Source organism: Tauraco erythrolophus, chromosome 5, assembly GCF_009769465.1.
Source record: "Tauraco erythrolophus isolate bTauEry1 chromosome 5, bTauEry1.pri, whole genome shotgun sequence".
Taxonomy (NCBI): Eukaryota; Metazoa; Chordata; class Aves; order Musophagiformes; family Musophagidae; genus Tauraco; species Tauraco erythrolophus.
Window position 1 is genome coordinate 78,400,518 of NC_141469.1, and position 20,887 is coordinate 78,421,404.

Sequence of the window (20,887 nt, forward strand, 5' to 3'; positions counted from 1 at the left end):
CCAAACTTCAGAAGCATGCATACATAATAATAGAAGATATTTATTCTCAAAATCCAAGAGTCATGAAGAGTGCATATACTACCATTCATAAATAGATCTATACACAGTCATCTTTTCCATCCTGAATAAATCCATTGCTCACATCACCAAAGGTATTTTTTGAAAATTACCCAACAGACCTATCTAACCATGAGATTGACTTAGAAATGATGAGAAATGACTATAAATATTTCCTCAGTTTTATGTGCCTCCCAAGTATCAAGCTTTAGGGTGCATTTTGTCTCATTTTCAGGGTTTGCTGTGCAGCCACATGCACTAGAAACATACTACTACTAAAACGAAAGCTGAATTTCCTACAGATTAATCTGGTTGTGTGAGCTAAAACTTTAAAAATATATTAAATGTCCTGAAACTCCTTCGAAATCCTGAAAGTTGGTAACAGGTTCTATAGGGTTTGGCTTGATATTTTGATATCTTAACCTGTTCAGAGAAACATAATTTTGCAAGGCACATCAACAAGGATAGTTGGTATAGAAATATATTCACACAGGGTGAATCCAGAGTATTTCAAGTCTGGAAAACTTTCAAGGGAAGCTGAGGGAAAGTAATTCATGAAAGGACTTACAGGTGCAAAAATCTACATTACTGAACATAAGCAGTTCCTGCTTCAGTCTCTGCCCGCCCGTGTCACCTTGTCCAATCCTGTAAGAGTAACAGTGACCACTTCACTAGAATTTTTAGTTTGGGACAGACATATTGGGCCAATAAACCTCACTCTCAAAAACTAAAGTCTTAGTGGTTTTTGTCTTTCTTTTTTTTCTTTTTATCCTGTCTAAAAAGATTACTGTGATTAACAGAAAACAGCTGGCTGGCTGGGGCAGATTATTATTCCGAAAGATTAATTAACTTTAAACCAGATTTCGCTCCTTTCCATGTAGCTTATGCAGGCAAATGACATGAGTTTTATGACGTCAGTGCCCTTTGAGATACACTCATGGGCAAGGCAGTGTTTATAGTTATCTCTTGTCTTGTCTGACATCGCACCATTGCCAGGATTGCCCTCCGAAACCTGCGAAGGACAAGAAAGCAGAAAGATGGTTAGCTGGAGAGACAAACGTAAAGAAAAAATGGGTAAGGTGGCCTTAAGTATTACAACAGTTTCAATTTTAGTAAAACTTACTGTCCTGATTTCGGCTGGGACAGTTAGTTTTTCTTTTTAGTAGTTAGAAGAGCTCTGTGTTTAGGATTAGTGTGGGACTTTTTATGTGAAGAATATCGATAGCAGGCTGATGTTTATAGCTGGTACTGAGACATCAAGGACTTTTCAGTTTTGCCAGCATGCAGGAGCACAACAGGCTGGGGGGAGCACAGCTGAGACAACGGACTCACAACTCCTCTTATAATTTGAACTTAAATTTAGGATTGAGGGCCAAATTGGCCAATAGACTATTCCATATCATGAAATGTCATGCCCAGTATATAGAAGAGGGTTGATTGGAATCGTTCTTGCTCTTTTGAGGGGGACTCTCTCTGCGTCTCTGCTCAGACTCTCAGAGTTCTCTCTTTCTCTTTTCGGGCCTCTCACTCATCTGGGGTTGCGGTGTCAGGACTCATCTGTTTCAGGATCACTTGCTGGGATGGAACAGGCATTGGTCACCAAGTGGTGAGCATTTACAGCGTGCATCACTTGTTTGTATATATTATCATCATTTTATATATATATATTCATATTTTTATTATTTCATCATTATTACTTTAAATTTTATATTATTGTTCTTATTAATTTTTTCTAATCTCAATCCACAAGTTTCCTTCCCTTTTATCCCTTTAATTCTCATCCCCATTCCCCTGGGGGTGGGGGAGAGTGAGCGAGTGGCTGCATGGTGTTTAGTTGCCAGTTGGGTTAACCCACAAGTGTTACTTAATTAAAAATGGTGTACTTGGAATTCAAAGGGACCTGAGTCTTTTCACTTCCATGCACAGGAATAACTCAGTAAAGTTCAGTGTTTCTTTCACAACAAGGGTCACAGCAGCTTTTGCTTATTCCAGGTATAGCCATGACAGAGGTGAACTTACAGAACGGGCAAAAAACAAGACGGTATTTCATTGACTCAGAAGGATCAGATAAGGTCAACTAGACAGAGATCACAGGCTCTGCTTCTAGCTTGGTTGTAGAAAAAGGAAGCATGCCTCTTTGCAAAACTCATTTCCCAGTCAGAGGCATTGGCTCAGTTAGAGCATTTGATATGGTTGCTAGAAACATCCTAACCAGTCAGAATATGACACATCCCAAATCAAGCAAGGAAATGTACTGAAGTTACATGTCCCTAAGCTGACACACGTTTTGGTCAGTCATTAAAACCAGTCTACTGCTGATGCAACCCAAATTCCATAATGAATCCCTTTGAGAAACCACAAAGTGACTTTCAAAACTGTTTTACAAAAGCTTCATTAATTCATTCTTAATTCTTTATCAATTTAGTATGTTCTGATGATAATCAAAACAATTTGGTTTAGATTTTCCTGTCCAAAAGGTCATCTTTGGTAAATCAACAGTGGTTTACCCTTTGATCTCTTTGCTAATCAGGTTGTCATATGCTACAGATGATCATTCTATAGTTACACGATACGCAAAAAGTCATGAAGTAGACTGGAGCACTTACTTTTTGTTTGCAATTACGTAAATGCAGGGATTATAGAACGTGGAAGATTTTGCAAATAGAGGAGCTATGATGGCCATTGCAGGAGAAATTTTCCTTGGGTCTCCAAAGGAGGACCATAAACAGACAACAGAATACGGAGACCATGCCACCAAGAACATTACAATCATCACAACAGACATCTGTAAAATGAGAGGAACATACACATAACCAGTATTACTTGAAGATGAAGACCTCATAACTTAATGTCAAAAGTGCATGCACCTGTGTGAAAATAGAGCTATCCAGAATCAAATAACAACACATAAACAACCACACCTGACAAATTGTGACAGGTTATAATGAAATCTCACTTTGGGGATTTAATAGCACATCACACTACCATTTATTTTGGCATGCTGTTATTTCATTATCTACAATATTCCTTCACAGTCAGAACCACTGATTATGTTGTATATGTCCATCAAAAGTTTAATTGGCCTGAGAGGACTTCATACATGAACTATGACCCCAATTCAGAGCTGGAAACACTGCAAGCTCGCAGCAACTCTCCTCCTTCAAACTGCAAGTTACCTTAGCTGTATTATTGGTTTTATTATCATATATATCTGAAAAGCTGCACTCTGATATCCACCAGAGGATGGCTATCCATCCCTAAGAAATGAAAATACTACATTTAATAATGATGAGATAATCAACACCATCTGAGCCACAGAAGACACCAACTTTTACATAAATCACTTTAGATTAACCACTTCCTAGCTACTTCCTCTGTTTTCTGTTCAGGTATAAACAACCCAAAATCTACTCTGACCTTGCTAGAGAAAATATGATAAACTGCTTCCCAAAGATAAAATGCCCTATCAGAATGACAGATTCTCTTTCAAAATAAACTTGAAACACACAGCAAGAAAACAGAAGTTTCAATGTAGCCTCTTTGTCTTTCTGGAGAGCCCAAGTAGAAGGAATCCAGCAAAACCAGGTCACTCCCGGATGCTATTACAAACAATAAACACGAACAGAGAGAAAAAGCCAAGCAACTAACCTAAGAAAAACATTTCATAAGGCTTAACTATGGTACGGTTACATAAAAGATAGTAAATATTCCAGGACACAAAAGCTCAGTTCATACACTTAAGGCACCCAGAAATGTCTGCTCGGTTTAATGAAGCATGATGGCCACGTTCAAGCATCACTCTGAGAGATCTGAGCAGTTATCTGTTCTCTCTGGCAGGCAGAGAAGACAATCTGGACACACTGGGGCGCACACCTCAGAAGACGCCACACGGTAGCTAGAACTGAACAGCAACAAACTGGGGGCAGTGGGAGAGCAGGAGGGGAATCAACCAGGATAGGCTTTTCTGGCTTTTGTCAGGACATAAATCAGTAATGGAAGCTGGAACAGAAATCTGAAATTAATCAAGAGTACATAACAAATCACCAGAAAGCCAAAAAAACCTGCAAGGCTCTTTGTAGGATTCCCTAGTGTTGTTTACCTATAATCTTATACAGTCTTTCAGTGATGAACAAAATGAGAAGCAAGAAGTAAATGGCTAATTTGTACGAGCTATTCTAAAGCATAACCAATAAACGAGCAGTGACTCTCTCCACAGAAGATTCCTATTTAAATACAAATGCAATACCTATTAATAACAATGTAAAGAAAGAACCCTTTCATTTAGAAGTTTGTGTGGTGAGTAGAAAGCTTAGAAGATGCTAATTTGTGAAAAAGCAAGCAGTCTAGTTCTAAAGAAGGATACTGCTCAACTACAAAGCTTTGATCACTTGTTTGGGGTTTCTTTTTGTTTGTTTTTTTTTTGTTATTTTTAAAATATAACTCAGTGTGTTCAACTGCAAAACAGGAAGAATGCATTTTCTTCAAAAATGTAAGCCTAATTTGATAACTGAGTCCTCAGTTTCAAGCATTCTGAAAGGTCTTCAGAAGAGCAAAACGCTCAAATTATTATTTTTAAGTAAAAATACAATTTTTCGAAATTTAGCAATGAGAAAGTTTTTCAAGGAATGTTAAGTTTGCATTGATAAGTAATTCAAAAGCATAGGTACACACTCGTCTATCCAATTCTCTCCCACTTTTTTTATCATGCCCAACTATAAATTATATTTTTTACACAAAATCAAACGAGCTAGTGAACATCAAGCTTCTTCAAGGACTTCCATACATTAAAACAATGTCAACCTTTCAGGCAGTATATATCAACTCACATTTGCTACTGTTTACATAAGAAAGAGAGAAGCTCAACAGGCTGAAAAGAACAAGGGATCAGAATCACAGGAGCTCAGGAGCTTGGAAATGCACTTTCGCTTCTAGGCCACCAGTTCAAATCCCAGCCGACCGATTCATTTCAGACCAGATAGCAGACAGCATAAGCACTGCAGACACAAAGTGTAAAAGTCCTTCTAGGACATCTCTGAGGCACATTTCCATGTAAAGACAGAGGGCAGAGGAAAGGAAAATTCACGTTGTTCCCAGCCTTCAAAGTAGCTATTCATCTGGAATTAGGCCAAAAGTAAAGAATCTCGTGTTATAAATCAAGCCAAGAGTTTTCACCAAGGCTAAATTTCAGTTATATTTAGTACAAAAGGAAAAGGGTGAACGTAGGAAACAGAGATGCTTAAAATGCTGCTCTGTTCCTTTGCCCCCAAGACTTTAACACAAAAGAACATGCCTAAACCAAAACATGTCCTCGATTACCATACCTTTGTCACATCTACTTGGTCAGACCAATCTATGTTGATGCTCTCCAAGCAGTTACTGCTGGCATATTGTTTCATTGTCCGGGAAACATTGTAATAACAGTAAAACATGACTGTTAAGGGTACAACAAAATTAACAGCAATTACACTCATTGTGTAGGAAACAAAGGACCTGATAAGACAGAAAAACAAAACATAGTAACTTACAAATAGCCATCCAGGAAAAGTTTCTAAATAATTTGATATTTTGATCTGATTATGAAATTTTAAAACAAGCTTTTAAACAATTGGGAAAATTTTCCTTGTTTTTTTTTTATTAGCAACTACAAGTCTTGCAATTTTCAAGCATGGCTCAATTCCTATGTCTTTTCTAGACTTGCTTTATATTATTTCCACCGTTTTAAAGTTATTTTTATAAATTAGGCTTCATACTTCGGAAAGAAGAAGTTATGCTCATATAGTGGTGAATTAAGTAATCTTAGCCTTCAATCAGGCAGCAAATTTAAAAGAAAGGGTGAAGGGGAATCTTACACATCATTTTTCCTCCAATTTACTGTGCACGTTGCTCCAGTCGGATCCGGAGCGTAGCTAGCCCAGCCTACAGTAGGCATGGAAGCCCAAAACACTGCGTTTATCCAAGCAGCAAGGATTAGAGTGGCATAGCTACGGGCAGTCATTCTTCTTCCTGTGGCCAAGCACACATAATCACAAACCGTTGTCACCTTTTGCTTCTTTCCAGTGTTGAACTCAAACAACAAGTGGCTTCCAGCAAGCACGTAGCAAGTCAATAATGATCCTTTCGAAGGCCTACGCTTCCTAAGACTGTAGCGTATCTGTTTCATACTGTGGAACAACATCTCAAGCTTTCCAGCCTTAAACACCACTTAAATACCATCACCCATTCCAACTCAGCATACAGGCAATTCCTGATCCTAACCCAATGCCAGAGAGTTTATCACACAACAGTGCATTCAAGTACATCTTTGCATGATCACAGGGGGAGGAATTAGCTCTTACAACCTGTAACAGAGAGGAGAAAAACATCCAGTGCAGTGTTAACATGACACTAGAGGCACACACCAGCTTGACAGTGGTCAAAACCTCCCACAGCTAGAGGCTTTTCATGTGCTTCTGTACATGGATGTGGCCCTCTAAAGGCTGGAAACAGACATGAAAATATAACTTATCAACACAATAACAGCCTAATTCTGAAATATTCACTTTCACGAGCAGTACCATCCGTGCCAACCAGATAACTTAATCGAGTACTGTAGGATCATGCTCTAAATTCAAATCACACCCAGCACTGTAATTACGGAGTCATTTATGAGAAAACAATACAATTAGACTCTTATTTTATAGAAGTTCAACAGTGAACGATTTTTTACCATAAGTACAGTACCTATATCAGGCCTGCAAATTGTCAGATAACGGTCAACTGCCACAACAGTGAGCAAACCAATACTCGCCATCCCAAAAAAGATATTTAAGGCAGCATAGACCTGAAATTAAAACAAACAAAAAATCATTTCTGAGAAATCTTTCAAAAGTACAAGGACAAATTTGCAGATGGAATCAAAGGCACCACGACACATTACATTCAGCCAGTGTTCTCCTCCATAAGCAAGGTACTGAAGGAACTAATTCAATGCAGGCAATTTGGAGCTGGCTCATTTAAAATTAAACAGTTCAAAAGCAACCTGCTTGTGTGCACATCAGAAATCCTAAAAACAGCAGTCTAAAAAGCAAACAAACACCATACTTCAATTAGTAAATTTTGAGATTCAGAGATAAAAGAGTTTGGAGGTTGGGTAGGGTTCAATTCATGTTTTCAATATATGTTAAATAAATCTGAAGAGCATTTGATTCATCAAAAAGGTTCCAGCTTTAGCAAATGTGAGGTCCTGAATTGTCACTCTTTCCTCTGTTGTACAACTACTCTCATTTCACAGATATAGCACACTGATTTTCCCCATTGGCCCCCACATTTTTACATATGCCAGATCTATTGCAGAGAGTGACATACACTGCAATCCCAACATGCTCTGAATGTATCTGCCCAGTCATCCCATGGGCAGCCTGACCAGGGCTGTGTTACCACTGGCACCTTCAAAATAGAAAGCCCTGTGCCAGACCACATGCCACTAGCGGTTACAACAGAACCACACGACATTCAGCCATCTCAGCTCCCAGGATTCATTTAGTTTAAATTGACAGGAGTTGTGCTTCAAGTGATCGTAACTCCCAGAGCATGGGTAGTGAGATTTCGCATCAACACCAGCCCACTACAAGTCAGTCTAGATCCAAAGATGTTAAAAGTGAGGCTTTCTGTCAAACAGTGACTGAATTTTGAACTTGAAATAACTCTATACTCAGGCAAGTGATGTCAGATTGTTAAAAATATCCATTATATAAAGGTCCAAAATGTATAGTGTTGTTAATATTTTCCTTGAGTCACATTTTCAGCACACATCTTCACATTACTACTCATTTTCCTGGGCACTTAATCCCAACAGTCTTTTAAAAAAGTAGATTTAAATCACAGTACACAGCTAGCAAAGGGCATCATCCCTCTACTATGGAAGCATAATTTTTTGGTGAGTCTATTTTTAAAAAAAGACAGCTATTAAAACTAGGCTAAATCTTTAGTGGAGACCAATAGCCTTGCAAGCCATCATTTTGGATATCATAGAATCATAGAATTACAGAATGATTTGGGTTGGAAAAGACCTTAAAGATCATATCGTAATAGTCCCATCCAAAAGAACACATATTTACCAAGGAGAACTCATTAAGATCTGTCAAGCTCATCATCAAAAGAGTAGCCACATCCAAAGTCTTTTAACTATCAAATAAGTCATCAAATGTGCATGTGCTACTATAATCTTTTTCATTTGGGGATTTCATTTCTTAAGCTTCTTAAAGCTAGTTTAAAATCTCTAGTTGATAAATACAAGGTTACATTTTAATGTTTTTAGATTACAAATATAAGTTTGGAATGAAATTCACATGAAAGCTTATATCCAGAAACTGCTGATATTACAGAACACCAGCTTCAGGTCTAGAGTCAAATCTTGCCTCTCCATCTCGTCTCTTGAAAGAACTAAAATCAGGTAGAGCTACTAGTTATTTCTCAGTTTGCTTTTAAGTGCTCAAAACATCCTCTCTCACTGAATTACAATACCTGGCATCCGGTATATCCAAATTTCCAGCTTCCATGAAGGTCTGACGCAGCAGACATGGGGTAACCAATGCCACTAACACCAATGTCAGTAAAAGCCAAGTTGATAATAATTGCGTTGGTTGCTGTCCGAAGCTCTTTGTACTTAACAAAGATGCCTAACACAACAATGTTACTGAAAATGCTTATCACTCCTGTAAAAACAGAAAAAGGGAAACTTTACGGAATGCACACCAGCCAGTAATATACATGCAGAAGAAAATGCAGCCTATTGCAATATCTAAGTCTTAAATGAGTTTTCTTTTCAGTCAAGCACAATTTTGCAAAGAGGATAGACAACTGAAAAGGAGAGAAAAGCTTTTCCAATTAGATAACTTGCTCTTGGATTCAGTAGGGACCAAAAGTGGAGTGTTTTGCCAAACCTGGGACTTGCACTGCAATGACAACAAGCATAGAAGAAATTAAAAAGTATCCAGGATTACAATTCAAACACTCCAGCCACCAAGTACAGTGCTATCTTCCATGGTAAAAAAAGACTGCAGGTTGGGAACTGGCAAAAAAAAAACCCAAGGCTTCTGATTCACCTGATTTAGCAGAAGGCCCCACCACCACCTGAGATCTTCCTTTCTCAGCAGAGAGTTTCCACCGTGCATTCAGACAATAATCCTGGGCAAAAGGAATACAGAAGCTTTGACTTTGCTACCACTATCCTAGCCAGACTAACTCTCCTCTCTGCTCACGAGGTCCCACTTCTTTGCAAGCATCAGCGTTGGCTCAGGTTGCTGCAAACTGTATTTTCTAAGCCTTGTCAGGCAGTCTGGATGATTTGCACAGCCTGCCACAGCAGCACGGCCGCGCCTGCACCAGAGTTATTTCCTCCACCTGATAAGCTCCAGGGCTGTGTCATAGCCATGGTAAAAGTCCAGCTCTGCACTGAACTTCCTTCTGCCTTGCTTCTGTATTTTTAAACCTCCTTGGTCTGGCTCGACTCAAACTGTGTCTGAAGTCTATTATTAGGCAACGCGAGAAATGGCCAGCAGACAAAGAGTTGTAATAAAAAATGCAGTACCAAAGCTAAAATGTACATTCTCCTCTCTTTGTGTCCAGCCTCTCTGAAATTTGCTTTGGACTTAGTGCTCTTTGAGGTGTCCAGGACACTCTTCAGGACCCTACGCATCAGCAAGCTTTGTCTGATCCTGGTGACCTATATTAAAATCTCCAGATTCTCCTTTTCTCCTGCTATTCCTCCTTCCTAGCCAAATCCTACTGCATGGCTCTTGGAGCGAATTTACATGGCACTCCCACAAAACAGGGTGGTTTTTTGCTGAGGTTTTGTTCTCTTCAGACTCTAGCCTGTTGCAGAGATATCTAGAGCAAACTCCCATTCTCTAAACGTTTACTAACCACTATTAATATGAGCTATTAATAAACAGCTAATAAGGTTAAGAATTCCTCTTGCATCTCAGCAGAGAAAGACTCACAGCCCTTACCAATAAAACGGAGAATTCCAACATGTTCAAGCAAACACAGCCATTAAAAAATAGCTTCTAAATAATAACAGGAATTTGTAAGTTGTTCATAGATTTCCCGGTCTGGCACAGCTGTTTGTTCAGTATCACTGAACCAAATCCTAAATTTACAAACACTTGTACAGCCTAGACACCTTAAATTACGAGTGCATAGTGGAATGTTAATTTGGTAAAAGTCTAACAACACATCATCCATGGAAACACCCCTCAGAATTTTTCTTTTTTTCTTTTTTTCTTTAATTTAAAGTTTCACCCTTGATGCAAAACACTATAGTTTCCATCATGACAGATCTGAGGCATAATTCTGTAAGGAGCTTGAGTGAATAGTTATCATACTGAATGTGGACTTCCAAAAGCAGACCTATCTTCTTTCACAGTCACTGCCCATCCTGCTCCAGTCCCTTGGCAATCCATCACCCTCACTGATGGGATTTCTGTTCCTCTGTTGGCTCCATCAAAAACCTGACACACACAGATTAGATTTTGCTGACATGCCTCTGTAGAAAGGGCAATAAGGTTTTTAAGTGTTATAAAATGTTCTTCCATCTCTGTCACTGTCAATGCTGCAGCACAGAGTTAAAAATCTTTAACATCAGTTTACAGTCAGACTACAAACAAACACACTGCAGTTCAAACAATAACCTCAAATCTGCAGAGTTAGAAAACTTGAGGGCAAGAATCAGGTTCAAGCACTTCAGCTCTACAGTGGAATTTTGAAGACTTTAACTGGTATCAATATGGAAATTCCTTCAAATCATGGAAAGTCCTGTGGACTCCATCACTGGCAGTCCACAGGAACACAGTCCGTAGATTTATAAATACCAGTGCACACTCCAGTGTATCAAACTGAAGCAGACATTTCTAAAGTCAGATACACATCAGAAGTACCATCTGAACCACTGTGCTCAGCAAGAGCTACGTTAATACCGTGACAGATATGAAAAAGGGCAGAAGGAAAGCCAGTGTAATCATAATAACATTCGCAAAAATATACGATGATACTTTGGATAATAGACACTAGGGACACCACCAGTTCTTCAGCTTTTGAGTGGAGTTTCTCCACTGCAGTTATGTAAATTGGTACCTTTTTTATTATACCTGAAACTCATATAAGGAGTCTCACTGCAACATTTTATTAATCAGTATTGATCTCCTACATTACAGAAACTCTCTTAACAGATTCAGTAATTTTAAAATCAAATGAGGCAAAATCGTAATTAATCCTTGGCTCTCTCTTTCCATTCTCTTTTTAAAACCACCAAACATGTCCGCTCTCAGGTGCAAGTCTTTTGCTTATTACACAAAAATTATATTACAGATGATGTTCATAGAATTGTAGAATGGTTAGGGTTGGAAGGGACCTCAAAGATCATTTAGTTCCAAACCCCCTGACATGGGAAGGGACACCTTCTACTACACCAGGTTCAAAGCATCATCCAACCTGGCCTTGAACACTTCCAGGGATGGGGCATGCACAACTCCTCTGGGCAACTTGTTCCACTGCCTCACCACCCTCATTGTAAAAAACTTCTTCCTTACCCCTGATCTAAATCTGCCCTCTTCCAGTTTAAAGCTATTGCCCCTTGTCCTGTCACTACAGGTCCTTGTAAAAGTCCTTCTCCAGCTTTCTTGTAGGCTCCCTTTAGGTACTGAAAGGCTGCTAGAAGGTCTCCCCAGAGCCTTCTCTTCTCCAGGCTGAACAGCCCCAACTCTCTCAGCCTGTCTTCATAGCAGAGGTGCTCCAGTCCTCGGATCATCTTCGCAGCCCTCCTCTGGACACACTCCAACAGCTCCATGTCCTTCGTGTGTTGGGGGCCCCAGAGCTGAATGCAGTACTGCAGGTGGGGTCTCACGAAAGCAGAGAAGGTGAAGCCACACAGTCACATAGATGCCATCAGCTACCAAGCATATATTTACACATTTCAGGAAGGACACTGTGATGCTATGAGCCTCTAAAATGAACACAAGCAGGGAGCTGGGGATCTGATCTGAAACCAGCATCCTAGTAAAAGCACTTGCTGTGCCAGCTCTGTCAGCTCTCCTGTTGACAGGTAGCATCTCATCTCTTGGGAGAGAGAAAGCAAAATAGAATTATAAGTTTATTAAACAGTACAGGCTTCTTATGAGGCATGCTTTAACAGATATTACAGCTACAAAGAATGAAATCAGAAATACAACAGGACTGTAAACTCATATCCTCAGGGTGAAGGAAAATTCTTGCTAGACACACTTGAATTTAGTGCTTCAGAGCCTGATCTCAAAATTAAGGCAGGGAGGGGGGCCAGGGGAGGGAACCAAACCAAACCAGGGAAGAGAAAGCAGAAATTACTAAGTCTATATTCATTAGAACTTTCAGCACCACTAAAACAAATTAATAATAGAGCCAAAAAAATGTTCCTGAGAGTAAAACCTAAGAAAGAAGATGGATTCCATCTTGAACAAAGTGAGAAAAAAACATGTAGATTCAAGAAATTCTCTCTTCCCTGTTTCTGAGAAGTAGGCCAAGTAGAAGAACAAAGTTTCTCCAGGCAGCAGTTAAGCAGTGCCCATTGGCAGAGCACTGAAGCTGGTGAAGGGTCTGGAGCACAAGTCTTATGAGGAGCAGCTGAGGGATCTGGGGTTGTTTAGCCTGGAGAAAAAGAGGCTGAGGGGAGATCTTATTGTTCTCTACAGCTACTTGAAAGGAGGTTGTAGCGAGGTGGGTGTCAGGCTCTTTTCCCTAATAAATGATGGGATGAGAGGAAATGGCCTCAAGTTGCACCAGGGGAGGTTTAAATTGGATATTAGGAAAAATTTCTTCACCGAGAGGGTTGTCAAGCATTGGGATAGGCTGTCCAGGGAAGTGGTTGAATCACCATCCCTGGAGGTATTTAAAAGACATGTAGATGTTGCACTTAGGGATATGGTTTAATGGTGGACTCAGCAGTGTTAGGTTTATGGTTGGACTCAATGATCTTAAAGGCCTTTTCTGATCTAAGTGCTTCTATGATTCTATGACTTCTTAGAGGGCACAGGGTGCAGATCAAGCACAAGACTTTCAGTAACCTGAAATCATCAGCTGGGACAAACTCACATGATTCAGAAAAAGTACATGGATGCTGCCACTCAGCCTGTGAAACATCCGGGATTATTCTCATATTTCCTGAATTAAACTTTGGGTTTTGTGAAGATGAAGATAAAAACCTCATCACCTGATGAAGAGCAGAAGAATTTCTTATTTTCCTTCTCCCCAGGGAAGCTATGAAAACTAAAGGCAGATCAAATGTAAATACAGGAGTACTTGCTAACAGAGTTAAGCAAGACTTGTATAGCAGCATCAAAAAAATGAAGGTTGGGTCCGTATATAACGGGGAATTTCCTTTTCCAGTTAGCATTTTAAAATTATACCAGAGTGTTTCACCATTGTAAGTTGAAGGATAGCCATGAGCCAGCATTGCTTCCTGCAGCCTGAGCATTCATGTTGTCATCACTATAATTAATACACTGTCCACTGTATACTGCAATACTTAAGAATTACTTCCTTCTCAGGAAACAAAGCATTTATTCACAAGAGAGAGAAGCATGTAAACCTTTAAAAAAGCAGCATAATGATGAACACTGTACCTATACTTCATTTTTATTCTTAGACATCTGCTTATTAATACACTTTAAATTATCCAGATGTGAGATTTGTCATGGTAAGGCATTTGCAAAGCAATCAATCATACTTTCAAAGATGTTATAGACTTACTGTTAAAAACATTCCTCATTAAGAAAGCCAAGTTCAAGCTACAGGTGAAAGATTTACTAGACTCCTCCAGTTATAATAAGGAAAAAAAAAAAAAAGAAAAAAAATGCAAAAAGTAATCCAGCTTTAAAAAAAAATATATATTTAATTTCCATGCAAGATTAGCCAGAATCAGCCCAGCTCTTCTTTCTTAATCTCACTGATCACTTACGATAGCTTTGATCCCTAACACCAGGTGGTCAAGCTATCTGAAAAGACCACCTTGATACATACAATGTAATCAATTTTCATTAAAGTATAAGAAATATCATACATATTTGCAGCACTTAATAAATCCAGCTACCTGCAAATAGTGTGGTAGTACTGCAGAGTGTATCTAGCCTTCTAATTCTTGACCATCATCCATCTCTACAGCTTCTTAACAAGTCTACTGATCTGTGTAGATGTTCTACCAATTCCTCTAAGAACTTGAAATAAATCACTGACTTTGCATCCAAAAATACCCCCTTTAACTATAGCAGCAATTTGGTATCACTTCAAACAGATATGCTAAATAAAATGTGACCATCAGCAATACTATTTCATATAAATCTAAAGTACATTAATATTTTCAAGTATTTGAAAAGCTAACTATAACATAGAAAATATATGGTACAGTCTATAAATAAAGTATTTATAAACTGATTTAATTTTCCATAATAAAGGTATGGAAGGCCTATTTTTAAACACAGTAGCTCTCAGTTTTTGGTTGGTTTGATATTTCACTGCTATAGCACTTGATGCATCAGAAAAACATCACTGAAGCAGTTGTGATTATAACAGTGATATAGTTTTCAAGGGAAAAAAAATAAGTCCATGATCATGCAAGTTTAGCCAAAGGCCATTGCAGTCACAGGGAATGAACACAATGTCAAGCCTTCCAGGGTGCTTTTTCTAACATGTGTCATCGGTGAAAAATACAGCTGCAACTGGAGTCTGCTCTTCTCTGATTAATGACCAGCTCCCTCCCTCTAAGTCACATTCCAACCCTTCCCCTTACATCCCCCTAACAGACACCCGCTCACATGCTCGACTACACATATATTACTACGAACATGTGGCCCAGGAGAAATCTCAAGATAGCTTCAAGCACATCACAGAAAAATGCAAGACGTGACAGCTACGCCCTATTTTTATCTCTTCTGCAAGCTGGCAGAAATTAATTCTCACTCTCTTCTATAATTACATATCAACAAAATATATTTTTCGAGACATAATGCTGCTTTCAAACATAGAGCAGAAAACTTAGATGTTTCTGCACACTTCAGACGTTTCTGCACACTTAGTCAGCCTGCTGATTGCTAACTGGTCAGCAAACTATGGAGAAAAGTCATCAGACATTTGTGTAATACAAAAGGAAACACCGTCGCCGTTACTACAGAAAATGAGCATTCAGATCTACAGTTCTATTTTAAAAAGTTACACAACAATTTACCAATGCCCATACCTGCTGTTATTAAGTAAGCTGCAACTATGTTGTGCTCAGTCTGTGTAAAGGCTGAATGAGCTTCGTTGTCACTTTCTGAGGAATTGGATGAATCATTCCAAAGCATTTTGGACAAAAGAGACTGTCGTCTATCCTCTGCAATAATTCATCAAGACGACGAAACACTACAAAACCCTGTCAGGCAAATTCTTTCATTATTCAACAGACTCAATGAACAATTGAAAAAGGGAGGTAGGGGGGAGTTCCCCCCACCATTGACAGCCTCCAAGCACAATTTAATTGGACTAAATTGCAAAGAAGTTTACACTCCCAATCTATGCAGGAGATTGTTAATTAGAACAAAGAGCAGCACAGAACTGAGTACATTTCCAACAGCATGCTTAAACTTCATTCTTACTGCTAAAGAGATTAACTGTCACATGCTTCCAAACTTTTTCCTTCAAACCTCTTGTGCAATGCTTCAGAAACCTCAATAAAAGTTGGCTCAGGTCAGTTGGTCATCAGCCTGGCTTGGAATTAATTCCCATCGTCACAGAAAACACACAAAACTGCAGCGCAACATAAAGACACAAATGTCAATCTCTTCAGAAAGCAGGATATGCTTACTCTGAAGTCCATCCCTTCAAATCTTTAAAGACCTGCTTCTTCAAGATTCTGTTTGATTTCAACTCTCAAGCTGAAATAGACACAAAACACAAGCACACAGCTCACTATTTTCTGAAGTGAAGCATGACTTTCAGAAAACTCAATTGCTGCATTTCTAAAATATCCTGGTCTGCAGAAAATGGCTGTTGAATATGCCGTACAAGTCTGAACACCCTCCCTTTCCCAAACACACACAAACACACACACACGTATTCGCTTACTTCAGGCAAATTTTCCTAAGCATGTTACTGGGCAGAAAATTATTACGCATTTTCCAAAGTCTTGAGCAGCAGAAGCTCATGTTTTCTTCTACATAAGGTAGCAGCACACTAAAGTAAAGATCTTTTACAAAATCCTGCGTAAATATTAGCTGCAATAAACCCTTGCCCAAAGAGCTTATATGCAGTATCAGTATAAGCAATCATGGTGCTTCCCACCAGTTCCCCTCCTTACAGTTTTTGCCTCCAGTTTTGAACTCGTACTAGGTATAAAAGTGACAAGGATGAGCAACCAGTGGTTCTCCAGTTGTACGTGGTTCACAGGCAGCTCAGGCAGGCTCCCAGGCTAGGGCTGTGTCTTCTGAGAAGCAATAAAGGTGTGGTGACACAGGTAGTATTGAGGAATATAGCCATCCCATAGAAAGGAAGTATACCTAAAGAGCTCTCCCTTCCCTGACCCATGAAATTTGCACAGAGCATTCCCTCCCACTCCTCCTCTTTCCAAAACACGCATTCTGCGTCTTCCACCCATGTGGATCTAAAGGTGAGAAAATTTTGATATAAAACTTCTGCAGCCGTGACATTTAGTCATCATTACTACAGACGACCATGTGTCACAGTTCTGCCAGCAAACATTTTCTTTAATGTCACAGATCTACACTCACTCCTACAGTTCCCAAGGTGCTTGTATTATTACGTTATTTTTCCTGTCTGAAGAGGATTAGGCAGGAACAGGGTGGGAGGGTTCTGAAAGGAAAGATGATCTGTTTGGCAATGAAGCCACTTCCCCAGTGCCCCATAGTCCTGCCTCGAAAGATAAAAGCATAGTGATAATTTGATATCTTTGCTTTCCTCCCCTGAAACTTTGGCAAGATTTTCAAAAGCATCTCAGATCTTGCAGCTTCCACAGAAGTCACAGCTTGCAATGCTGAATGCCTCAGAAAAGCAAATCATTACTATTTTTATTCAGACAGGATTCCAGACTTAGAGTAGCAGTTAATGAGACCATATAGATTTTGTACATACCTGTTGGTTAAAACGCAAGTTTCTAGTATGTGCAGTGTGCCATGACGTGGTCTCCGTCTCCTCTTCTCAAAAATTTGGCTAATTTTACAGCAATAGGAATTGAGAGAAAAAAAGTAAAAATTACAGGCAGACATTACTTATCATTAACCTAAAAGTATTTTTTTCTAGAACACTGCAGTTCATAAAACAATGCCAAAAAGATAAAGCAAGGAAGTAAATATTAAAGTACACAAATAATCCAGAAAGCTGGAACCACAGTTCCTAAGCCAGATAAAACATGGCTTACCACATTGTTTTTTAATACTGCCATAAGAAAAAAAAATCCAAAATCTCAGGCTGTTGTTATCCTCCAATAACAGATAGTATTACGAGTGTCAGAGGGGCATTTTCTAACCTCAAGTGATGCTTTTCCTTCCCATTTGTCCCAGATCAGTAGCAACAAAACGCAATTTCTGTTGAAGTCTGCTCTTCAATTTGTAGGTATCTGTCTAGACATGAGGCAACGCAAAACTCATTACAGGGTTTAGCAAGTTGCTTTCAGTTATTTGTAATATGTATTTCAATCCACAAGAAATGAGAGTAGAGAAACTTACCATTTACATTTTAAAAATTTAAAAATTAAAAAATAAAGCCAAAACAAAACCTCTTTCCTATTTCCAGTGATAACCACACTAAAAAAAACCAAACCAAACCAAACCAAACCCTCTCACATTCATTAAGCACATCACCACTAGAGGGCTTTATAAAACAGAACTTCCCTTTAATCTTATTTTCACAGATGCAAACGGTTCGAACACAACAGAAAACAAATTAATAAATTACTTTTTTCCTCCCTCACAGAGACTTTTACTAGATTTAAACTGTTGATTACAAAAGTTTGACTCTAAAGAGATTTTCAGCTGACTGAAGAAAACACCCTGAAAAATATGTGACTCCACAAAGCTTTTTACTTGCCATACTTCATGCAGTAGCTATTCTTTTATTTTTTAAGGAAGACAACACTGTTTCTTGCCAAGACAATGCTTTGCACAACTGCAAATAACTTTGCACCAGTTTGTACATTAACTATCCAGAGTTGTTTCAGGCAAACGCCCATAACTTCACGTCAGAGCTCGAAAGAATCCTTTCTGTTCTACAACAGCCAGTGCGGCAGACACACACTAAAATATCCCAATTATTTTCTGCACTTCATCAAATTTCCCTGTCAAAGTAACATAGCAAATCTATGAACTATACTGAACCATCCTATCCCAGCGACTACAGACAACACAAAGAGAAAAAACATCCAAGAAGGAACGCAGGGGCACTAAAGCCATTCTCAATGGATAACAATTTAAGCTTTACAATACACCTCCCTGTATTACCCTCTGTTTAGCAAGGATTTAGATCCCACATAGGAAAAGTATAAAACCAGAATTTTAGTGTTGCGAGGACAAAAGCCTCAAGGTCTTCTAAATACCTTTAAGCAATCTGATCCTAGTGATTTTTCCAGCTGTCACTTTCCAAATCAGCTGCAAGTCAGACACTATCCCTGGGTCGACTATTGTAGTGGCTAATACACTCACTTGCAAGTATATTTTGAACACAGGACCTGGTTGTCGAATGCTCTGCCTCTGCCACCAGTGAGTATATGCAGACACCAACAAGTGGACAAGGAGCCAGGTAGGTGACACCACTGCTGCTGTGTCCTGGGTGGGAAGCCAAGTGATGCTGGATGCACTGAAGCCTACCTTCTTCCTGAGCTTCAGAGGAACATGGCAGGACGGCAACCCCCTTTGCACTGCTGGTGAGGGTGGCTGGTGAGTTCTTTAGGCAGCCCAGTCGTTGCCCCAAAGGCTGCCAGTGAGGGGAAATCCAGGGAACACCAAATTGTCATTGAGAGTCTACACTGCCACTAACACCTTCCCCCCATCTCACTCACTTCAGACTGCACTGTGACTTTTTCTTCCCAGATACTACAGCTACTTGAAATTTCCATTTCTCCTAACATACCTATTTCTGTCAGGCTGCTGGTGAGCCCACCTCTCCTCTTCTCTGCAGAAAAAGCCTAGGATAACTGTAAGCACTTACATAAAACTCAAACAATTCAGTTACTAGGGTCAGGAGCACAGTGACAGCATCGCCGACAGGATCTGAATAAAGAGCTCAAGGCAGAAAGGAAGGTGTCACAAAAAATTAGAGAACTTGTATTTTAGTTCATTGCAGCATTACATTGAAGACATGTTGTCTTAAGTTTTTTTAAGACATTGAATTTTCATCTATGACAGTTAGCAACTACTTGCATTAGGAGGGTAGTGTCATGCCGTGGCACGGAGAAGACAAAGCAGGACAGAGACTGGATGGGCCCTGCTACAACCAAACACGATCCTTTTCCAGAGTGCTGAGAGGGGGGAAAAAAGAAAGGGGGGGGGGGGGGGAGGAAGAAGGAGGAAAAAAGGGAAAAAAGAAGGGGGGAAAACAAGGCGGGGGAAAGAAGGGGGAGGAAAAGAAGGGGGAGGAAAAGAAGGGGGAGGAAAAGAAGGGGGAGGAAAAGAAGGGGGAGGAAAAGAAGGGGGAGGAAAAGAAGGGGGAGGAAAAGAAGGGGGGGGAAAAGAAGGGGGGGGAAAAGAAGGGGGGGGAAAAGAAGGGGGGGGAAAAGAAGGGGGGGGAAGAAGGGGGGGGAAAGAAGGGGGGGGGAAGAAGAGGGGGGGGAAGAAGGGGGGGGAAAGAAGGGGGGGGGAAAGAAGGGGGGGGGAAAGAAGGGGAAAAAGGCATCACCACACAGCAGGTATCTCCGGGCACTGCTTCCTCATATGGCAGCTCATTTCACATCCAATCACTAAGGACGTTCTTCCATCAGCATCTGAACATCCTACTACCTCCACGAAGATGTGAGATGACAAATTTTCTCTGGATATTTGTGTCAATCCCATCCAACATTGCTTGTACGCGCAGGGTAGGCCATAATGCTCCTCATGCATTTCTCAGCTGGGACTGCAATCCAGTTCCCTATAATCAAGAGGCCCATTTTGCCTTTAGAGCTGCAAGGGATACTGTTCTTTAACCCCTCCGCACACGGACATAAAAGCCTTTGCTTTGGCCTTGGCTTCAGGCTGGCTCACTGCTCCATCTGCTGCGAGACTCAAAGCATACGCTTCTCGTCCCAGGCTGCAAGGCTGGACTTGGTGCAACTGAAACATCTGCTGTCACATCATGCAAGTCTTCTGATATCCTGGCAAAAGCACGTCCCTAAAGCATGCAGAGAGAATGGCAAAGCGGAGCATGAACATGGGTGTAAGAGTGACAATTGTGTTACATTAGTCTTCCAAAGCCAGAAGGAAAGGTCTAAGTCAGCTACTCACAACAAGCTACTAAAGCATGTGAAGGAATACAACGCAGCAGAGGATACAATTACAAATATGACAAAAGTTATGATGATTCACTTAGGCCTTGTGATACACAGCAACAAAAGCCTGAACATTTTTCAGAGGTCTGGATTTAACTGACCTGGTTAAAGTTAAGTCTGTAGCAATACCAGGAAAATAATCGGTATCCCTCAATTCCCGATTGTGCTGTGGTTGAACAGTAGACTCATTTCTTTTCACAAAAGCAGATCTAGTAGAAATTCCAATGTTTTGTGGTCTGTTTTTTTTAAGCTGAAGAACATTTTCATCTACTATCCTATGCAGCATCTGTTTAAACATGAGCGTGGTGAGGCACT

The 20,887-nt window shown here is 39.9% G+C and overlaps 1 protein-coding gene across 1 annotated transcript; it reads right to left on the reverse strand.

Moving 5' to 3' along the window:
- Positions 1 to 963: 963 nt before the first annotated feature.
- RRH (retinal pigment epithelium-derived rhodopsin homolog) lies at positions 964 to 15,404 on the reverse strand. The gene is made up of 7 exons (XM_009981472.2): positions 15,299 to 15,404; positions 8,560 to 8,750; positions 6,778 to 6,877; positions 5,907 to 6,060; positions 5,379 to 5,547; positions 2,664 to 2,842; positions 964 to 1,069 (listed from the first exon to the last, which is right to left on the reverse strand). The coding sequence occupies exons 1-7, from the start codon at positions 15,402 to 15,404 to the stop codon at positions 964 to 966; spliced, it is 1,005 nt and encodes a 334-aa protein (XP_009979774.1).
- Between the last annotated feature and the right edge of the window lie 5,483 nt (positions 15,405 to 20,887).

Coding starts and splice junctions, on each gene's coding strand:
- RRH (XM_009981472.2), bottom strand. CDS start 15,404: ATGCTTTGGAATGATTCATCCAATTCCTCAGAAAGTGACAACGAAGCT. Junction 6,878..8,559: donor TTGGATATACCGGATGCCAG/GTATTGTAATTC, acceptor TTTTAATTTCAG/GTCTATGCTGCCTTAAATAT. Junction 6,061..6,777: donor AATTTGCAGGCCTGATATAG/GTACTGTACTTA, acceptor GCTTGGCCACAG/GAAGAAGAATGACTGCCCGT.